Below are 8,285 nucleotides of genomic sequence, written 5' to 3'. Positions count from 1 at the left end.
CGGGGCCCGGGGTGGCTGGGGCAGGGGGCGCTGCCCGGGGGACCCCCGGCGAACGGGCTCTCGGGGCCGTGCGCCCCCCCTCCCCGACCCCAGTGCCAAGTGACCCGCGCCCCCGGGGACCCTAGCGCTGGGCGCGGGGGCGAGGACCTGTGGCCGCAGGAAGTCCCGAGCCAGGCTGGGTTCCCGTGGTGAATCGTTCTCGCCACCCTGGCGTTGGGCTGCTGCAGCACCGGGTGCGGGTGCGAGCGGGGTAGAGTCGTTGTCACTGTCAGGTGCGTGGTACGCGGTCCTGGGCATCTCCGTCCCGGGGGTCCGCCGAGCCCGGAACACCGGCGGCAGCCTCGGGAACCGGCCCCCTGCCTCTCGCCCTGTCATTATATTTGAGACATTAGTAGCCTCTCGTAATCTCACCTTTCACTTTTCCTTCCGTCCTAGCCGTGCACGTCTGTCTCGACCTGCTGTATTTCCATTGTGGAATTTTTTTTGGGGGGGGAGGGTCTGTTAATTTACGTAAGTTAGGTTGACTGACCAGCCATTGCAGCCGTTGAAAAACACCTCTCGCGCCCTTAACGAGTCCAGTTCCGTTTATCGCTCACCAAATCCAGCCCAAGAATTCAGGGAGCCGTCAGTCCTTCCTAGGAGCTGACTGCACACATTCCTCTAAGATGCCTGATGGATTTTGTACTTGTCAGTTTTACTGGCTGTATGCGCCTTCTGTGCTTTTCCTGAAAAATGATTGGATGGCACGTGTTTTGACTTTCTCTCCCCCACCGGGAAATAGAAAGGAAAAAAAAAAAGGTTACAGAAGCACACTTGTTTTCAACAACTAGAAAGTGCAGCTTTGCAGAGAAAATGCCACAGGGTTTGTTCTTTATGTGAGGGTTGTCTTCTTTGGTCTTTACCCCTTCCCTGGATTACTGTCAGTATTAAATGTCTTCATCTTGTGTGTTCTGGGCACTTTGTATATGCATGTGTATGTTTTCCCAGTTTTTTTCTGTACAGAGCATAGCAGTCAGATCTGGGAATAATGAGGCTGTCAGCCTTTCACTTATCAGCTGCAGATAGCTACAAAGTTGCAGCTTTGTGGAAGCCTTTATTTTGCACCTGATGACTGTGGTCTGGGTCTTTCATTTCAAGATGATGTGCGAGGTGATGCCGACCATCAGTGAAGCAGAAGGCCCCCCAGGAGGAAGTGGGAGCCATGGGTCCAGCTCCCCTTCACAGCCAGATGCAGACTCACATTTTGAACAGTTGATGGTCTCCATGCTGGAAGAGAGGGACCGTCTCCTTGACACTCTGAGAGAGACCCAAGAAACGCTGGCATTAACCCAGGGGAAGTTACACGAGGTTGGTCACGAAAGAGATTCCTTGCAGAGGCAGCTCAATACTGCGCTTCCACAGGTATGGGTGAATTTCACCTGAGTTTTTTCTAAACGCTTTTTTACGATGTTGAAATTTTTAGATGTGTATTTTGCGTAATCACTTGTGAAATGGTGGTTCTGTTATTTGTAAGTCCCATATAGATAAAATTCCTGAGGATTAAACTTCTTAGTGAGAACAAACTCTAGTGTACCATAAAGTTCTGTAAAAACACCTTATTGCCCTTGTTCCCCTTTGGAGCGGCAGAAGGAACTGCCTAGATTTGGAATAGCGCTCCAGAGTTTTTGAAAAAGGGCCATGACGTAACCAAGCTCTGTGGTGCCTTCCGTTTTGCTGTCTTAAGCTATTCCTTGCCTAAATGTGTATTTCCATGGGTTGTATTACGTGTTTCCAATTTCCTAATGAAATTTACTGGACAAATAGGATTGATTTCACAGGAAAAATATTTTTACGGTCCACCTTTCTCAGAACCCCGGTGTTTTGTAAATCAGGTTTGTTTTAGGGGATAGAAGACTGAAGATGGATTGCTTGGGAGCTTTCTCTTTGGCAGATGAGAATTATAAAGCTTACAGTCACACTGAAGTTTTTCATCTAAGGATAGTGTGTTCGGAGCAGTGTTTCAAGGCCTTTTCTTGCGGAGCCGAGTGAGGATCTAATGATAGGAGCAGGGAGAGGGTGTCAGCTAGAAGAGTGTGTGCTGGGTGGCACAGAGCACAGTGGGAGACGTGTGTGTTACTTGGGTGTTTACGAGCTGTGTAGGTGCCATTTTACCTATTCGTATAGGTGCCTTTATGGTGCTTTCAGGTGGACATGGATAAGCACGCATTTATTCTCTCAGGATGGGTCTGCAGTGGTAAATTAGTAAATGAATAATTACTAGCTTTAATGCATCTCTGGGCTTTAGTCAATTCTCCTGAAAGATTGGTAAGCTCAACGTGTGGATTTCCTTTTTAGCAACAATAATTTGATGTCAGTGCTGTCATGTTCTGTCTTTGTCAATTTGAGAATCATTAAGTTTTTTCTCATTCGAATCTTGTAAATTACCAAGTTTATTTGGGTCAGATTTTATTACCACAAGCTTAGAAGGGTTGGCCAAATTATGTTTTACTGGGATTTTATTGTAGTATTTGTAAATCTTTTCAGTACTTCGGGGTTTTTTGTTTTGTTTTGTTTCTTTCGTAGCTGTATTTGTCTTCTTGTAATTTGAGGTACATACACTGAAGTGTAGTTTTTTGAAAGGATGAGCACAAGGGATTTGTAACAAGTAAGGGACAGGAGTTTTGTAAAGTCCAGTCTCATGCAGTGGAGGTTGTCACACCAGCCGATGGGACAGTCGCTCAGTGATTTGTTGCTAGCTGCTGCTCCGTGTTGTAGCCTGGAAATGCCTTGTTGAGAATGTGATGACGTCACCAGCTCACCTCACCACCTGAGCACCTGAGTCCAGCGTTTTAGAAACACAGGAACCATTAAGTAAACATTTTTTGGATCCTTCCCTTTCTTGGCATTTGTCTTCTGTTTGGTGGCTAATTGTGTGACCAGGTAGGCGTGTGAATAAACTCCTGCCAGATTATGTAGGCAAGTAATAGTGTACTTAAGAAAAACTTAACTGTAACAGAACATACGTCAGAAAAATTCACAAATCATAAGTGTACATCGCAGTGAATTTTTCATTAAGCAAACACACTCTTGTAACCACTGCCCAGACCAAGAAATAGAACATTACCAGGCTTCCCAGAAGCCCCCTCCCACCCACTCCCAGTAATTGTCTCCCAGAGCTAACTGTGGTCTCGACTTTCTGCCGTTGATTAACTTGGCATGTTCTTGACTTTGTGTAAATGAAATAAAGTAACGTGTACATTTTATTTCTTGATTCTTGCATTCAACATTATCTTTGCGAGCTCTATCCATGTAGCTTTGTTCGTTCTCATCTGCTATTTAATAACCCAGTGTATGAATGTACCATAATTTATTCTTTCTGTTGTTCATGGGTATCTGGGTTGTGTCTAGTTTTTACAAAGGCTACCCTGAATGTTCTTACTTGCTTTTTGGTACAGATATGTATGTGTTTCTGTTAGGTGTGTTCAAAGGAGTAGCACTGCCAGGTGATGGAGTGTGTTTGGCCTTAGTAAGCTCTATCCGAGGTGGTGGTCGTGACCGTTGTCCTACCTCCCACAGTGTGTGAGCCGTTGGTTGTTCTGACCCTCGGTATCGGCAGTTCTTTGGTTGTAGCTGTCTGGTGGTGTTGAGCGGTAGGAACTCAGTGGGGTGGGGACTTGCTCCCTGATGGCCAGTAAACATCCCTGGCGTTCGTTGGCCATTCGCTTACCTTCTTTGGTGAAATAATTGTCTTTTGCCCATTTTTTGATTGGGTTGTCTGTTTTGTTTCTTACTGACTTGAAGGAGTTCTTTTTATATATTCTGAGTACATATATGTATGGCAGGTTTTTTTTGGGGGGGGTGTTTGCCTTTTCACTTTCTCAGTGGTGTCTTTTAAAAAGCATAATTTTTTCTTTTCATGTACCCCAGGTGATCAATCTTTTCAGTAATATTTAATGAGCTTTGTGTTCATTGAAAGATATCATCACGAAGTTGCATGAAGACGTTATCCTGTAAAAGCTTTATTGTTTTATCTTTTACATTTAGATCTGTAATCCATCTGAAACTGATTTTTGTTTATTGTGTGAGATAGAGGCCAGGCTTCCTTTTTTTTTTTTTTCTTCCTTTAAGTGTATGGCTATCCAGTTGTAATTTATTAAAAAAAGCATCCTTTCCCCAGTGTGCTGCAGTGTCATCTCTGTTGTAAATCAAGTGACCGTAAGTGTATGGGTCTGTTTCTGGACTCCCCTCTGCTCCATTGATCTTTTTGTCTCTTTTGCACAAATGCAACTTTATCTAAATTACTGTAGATTTAGTCAGTCTTCATATCTGGTAATTTAAATCCTACACCTGAGCCATTATTCAGTATTGCCTTGGCTAATCTTGACCCTTTGCATTTTCAGATAAATTTTAGAATCCACTAGGCTGTCTTTCCCCAGAAAATGTGCCGGGATTTTAATTGAGGTTGAATTTAATTTGTAGACCAGCGTGGGGAGAAATGACATCTTTTTAATATTGTTCTTAGAATCCATGAACACGGTACATATAGTCCTCCATTTATTTAGATCTTCTTTAATTTGTCTTAAAATTTTACAGTTTTCTGTATGTCTTATGCATGTTTAATTAGATATCTCATATTTTTGATGCCATTATAAATTACTAGTATGTAGAGATAGAATTAATTTTTCTGTATTCACTTGCTAAATCCATTTATTTCTAGTAATAATTCTTGTATTTTCTATGTATACACTGTTATGTCTGCAGATAAGTTTCTTATTTTTTCTTTCCAGTTGCTGTAACCCTTTTTCTTTTTCTTGCCTTATTGTACTGGCTAGGATCTCCAATACAGTGGTGAACAGAAGTAATGAGAATAAATATCCTTGTCTCATTCCCAGTATCAGAGGAAAAGCTTTCACTATTTCACCATTACATATGATATTTACTGTAACTTTTCTTTAATTTAAAAAAAAATTATTTATTTTACTTATTTCTTTGGCTACTTTGGGTCTTCATTGTTGCGTGTGGGCTTTCTCTAGTTGTGGTGAGCAGGGCCTACTCTTCACTGCGGGCTTATCACTGCAGTGGCTTCTCTTGTTGTGGAGCACAGGCTCCAGGCACACGGGCTTCAGTAGTTGTGGCACACGGGCTTCAGTAGTTGTGGCATGCGGGCTCAGTAGTTGTGGTGCACGGGCTTAGTTGCTCCGCGGCACGTGGGATCTTCCCGGACCAGGGCTCGAACCCATGTCCCCTGCGTTGGCAGGTGGATTCTTAACCACTGCGCCACCAGGGAAGCCCTACTGTGGCTTTTTTGTAGATGTTTTTATGAAAATATGAAAAATTTCCTCTGTTCTTAGTTTGCTAAGAGTTTTTTAAAATCATGAATTAAAATTATTATATTAAATTTTCTTAAGTACAGTTACTGCAAATTTTAATACAATCAAGTGATTTTTCTTTTATGTGGTGATTTAACTTTTTAAAAAATTTTGTGATTCTAGAATAATCCCACCCTGATCTTGGTGTATTCTCCTTCGGTTGGATTTTGTTAATTTTGTTTAGGATTATTGCATCTGTATTCAAGGTCTGTAATTTTACTTTCTTATACTTCTTGTCCTTGTTGGCTTTTGGTATCAAGGTTATGCTCGTCTCATAAAACAAGGTGGAAAGTGTTCCTTTTTTACCCCCAGAAGAGTTCCTGTGAGATTGGTGTTTTCTTTCTTAGATTTTTGGGAAGAATTGATTGGCAAAACCAGCTGGTGTAGGATTTTCATTAAGGGATGGCTTTTAATTTCAGATTTAATTATTTACATGGAAATAGAATTTTTCTGATTTTATATGTCTTCTTGTGTCTGTTTAGGTAAAGCATTTTCCCCCTGCTAGGAATTTATTCAGGCCACCCAAACTTTCCAATTAGTAAGTGTAAAGGGGTTCATAATATCCCCTTTAAAAAATACTTGATACTGGTAATTTGTGCTTTGTCTCTTTTTCTTAATCAGTCTCTCTAGGGGTTTATCAGTCCTTTCAAAGAACCAACTTCTGGCTTTATTGATATTTTTTTTTAATTTCATACTTGTTCTCTATTTCCTTATTTTCTGCTCCTTTTTCTTCCATTTGCTTTGTGTTTCGTTTGCTATTCTTTTCTCTGGTTTCTTGGGATAGATGCTTAATTGATTTTTAGCCTTCTTTCTTTTCCAGTATATGTGTTGAAGGCTATAAGTTACCCTCTTAACACCATTAGCTGCATCCCACAAATTTGAATAAGCCAAACTTTCATTTATCTTTTATGTAAAAGTATTTTCTAATTTTCATTGTGTTTTTAAAAATTATTATTTAAAAAAATTTTGAAGAAGTGTGTCGTTTAACTTCCCAATGTTTGGGGAGGCTTTTCTCGTTATCTTTTTGTTGATTTCTAGCTTAATTCCATGAAGATCCCTATCTTAGTCTTTTTGGGCTGTTGTTATAAAATACCATAGACTAGCTGACTTATAAACAATAGAAATTTATTTCTCATAGTACTGGAGGCTGGGAAGTCCCAAGATCAAGGTGCCGGCAGATTCCATGTTTGGTGAGTCCTGTTTCCTGGTCCCTAGATGTCCAGCTTCTTCTCACTGTCCTCCCCGGGCGGACGGGGGCAAGGGAGCTCATTGCACTTAGGACCTAATCCCTCGCAGAGTCCATGCCTCCTAATACCATCGCCTTTGGGGGGGGATGAATTTTGAGGGGGCATAAACTGTCTACCTACTGCAATCCCTAAAGATACCCTGCATTATTTCAATCCTTTGAAATGAGTTGAGCTTTGCTAATGGCCCAATACACATTCATTTTGTTAAGTGTTCCTCGGGCACTTGAAAGCAATGCGTATCAGCGGGAACGCAGTATTCTGTGTGTATCAGTTACATCAGGTTTGGTAATCATGTAATTCAGATTCTGGTAGCCACATTAAATAAAGTGGAAATAGGTGAAATTAATTTTAATATATTTTATTTAGCACAGATATCCAAAATATTACCATTTCAGTGTGTAATCAACATGAAAAACACTAATGAAAGATTTTACGCTCTTTTTTCGTACTAAATCTTTAAAATCCGCTGTGCGTTTCCTGCTTGCAGCACATCTCAGCGTGGAGCAGCCACGCTTCAAGCATCACTGCCTCATAGCTGCACGTGACTGCATGCGGGACAGCCCCTTCTGCTGAGAGATGCATCTTAAAGGCTCCCACTGTCATGATGAGTTTGGCTGTTTCTCCTTTCCTACTTCTCTCCGTTCTTATGTGTTGATATTTTGAGATTACGTTATTAGGTACATTCAAATTTAGAATTCTCCTCGCTAGATTGAACTTGTATCATTACGAAATTTTCCTTTTGGTCTCTAGTAATGCTTCTTACTTCAGACACTATTTGACGGTGGTGTCTGCACATCAGTTTCCTGTCCGTGTTTGCCTGGGTTTCTTTTCCTTTCGCCTGATGGTGATCTTGGATCTTAACATGTAGCCCTGTGAGTAGTGTGTAGTTTTTATTTTGATCAGTTTGATAGTCCTTATCTTTTAATTAGAGTGCTTGCTCTATTTCAGCGTAATTGCAGTATTCCAGTTTATCGGTACAGTGTTACCATTTGTGTTCTGTTTGTCCCACCTATCCTGTGTCCTTTCTCTCTTACCTTCTGTGAGAAGTATGAAGTGTTTTTAACTCTGTGTTCCTGTGTCGGTTGTCGGATATACAGCCGCAGACACAGGGCGTGTTCTACAGTTCAGCCTAGGTCCGCGCCTGCCTTTACTGCCCCCCGACACTGCTGTTTGCTTTGACACTCAAACTGCACTGAACGCCCTCCCACCTCCCGTGTCACTGCTATGATACTTTAACATTTTAGATATATTTTTGGCATTATCGTCATTGTTTTGTACAGTTAATACTGTGATTTATTCTCATAGTTACCCTTTTTGTTGCTTTTCACTTGTTTTTTCATATTTCTGTCAGAGACTTCTCTTTCTCGAAGAACTACTTCAATATGTTTTTAGTTCCTGTCTGTGGGTGATGAGTTGTCTCATTTTCCTGAAACGTGCTGCATTGGGTCTTTGTTGCTGCACGCGGGCTTTCTCTAGCTGCAGCGAGCAGGGGCCACTCTTCCCCGTGCTGCGCAGGCTTCTCATTGCGGTGGCTTCTCCTGTTGTGGAGCGCGGGCTCTAGGCGTGAGGGCTTCAGTAGTTGTGGCGCATGGGCTTTGTTGCTCTGCAGCATGTGGGATCTTCCCGCACCAGGGCTCGAACCCGTGTCCCCTGCATTGGCAGGCGGATTCTTAACCACTGCGTCACCAGG

The 8,285-nt window shown here is 42.0% G+C and overlaps 1 protein-coding gene across 1 annotated transcript in view; it reads left to right on the top strand.

The window, feature by feature from the left end:
- The first annotated feature begins 1,137 nt into the window (after positions 1-1,137).
- PPFIA1 (PPFI scaffold protein A1) overlaps positions 1,138-8,285 on the top strand; it is a 100,859-nt gene continuing 93,711 nt past the window's right edge. Inside the window, exon 1 of the mRNA XM_024749271.1 lies at positions 1,138-1,401. Coding sequence (XP_024605039.1) covers positions 1,138-1,401 — 264 coding nt within the window. The remainder of the gene's footprint in view (positions 1,402-8,285) is intronic.

This window comes from Neophocaena asiaeorientalis, unplaced genomic scaffold (genome assembly GCF_003031525.2).
Source record: "Neophocaena asiaeorientalis asiaeorientalis breed wild unplaced genomic scaffold, Neophocaena_asiaeorientalis_V1.1 scaffold43, whole genome shotgun sequence".
In the NCBI taxonomy this organism is placed as follows: domain Eukaryota; kingdom Metazoa; phylum Chordata; class Mammalia; order Artiodactyla; family Phocoenidae; genus Neophocaena; species Neophocaena asiaeorientalis.
Note: the sequence above shows the minus strand (reverse complement) of the source record. Positions and strands in the feature narration are given on the sequence as shown.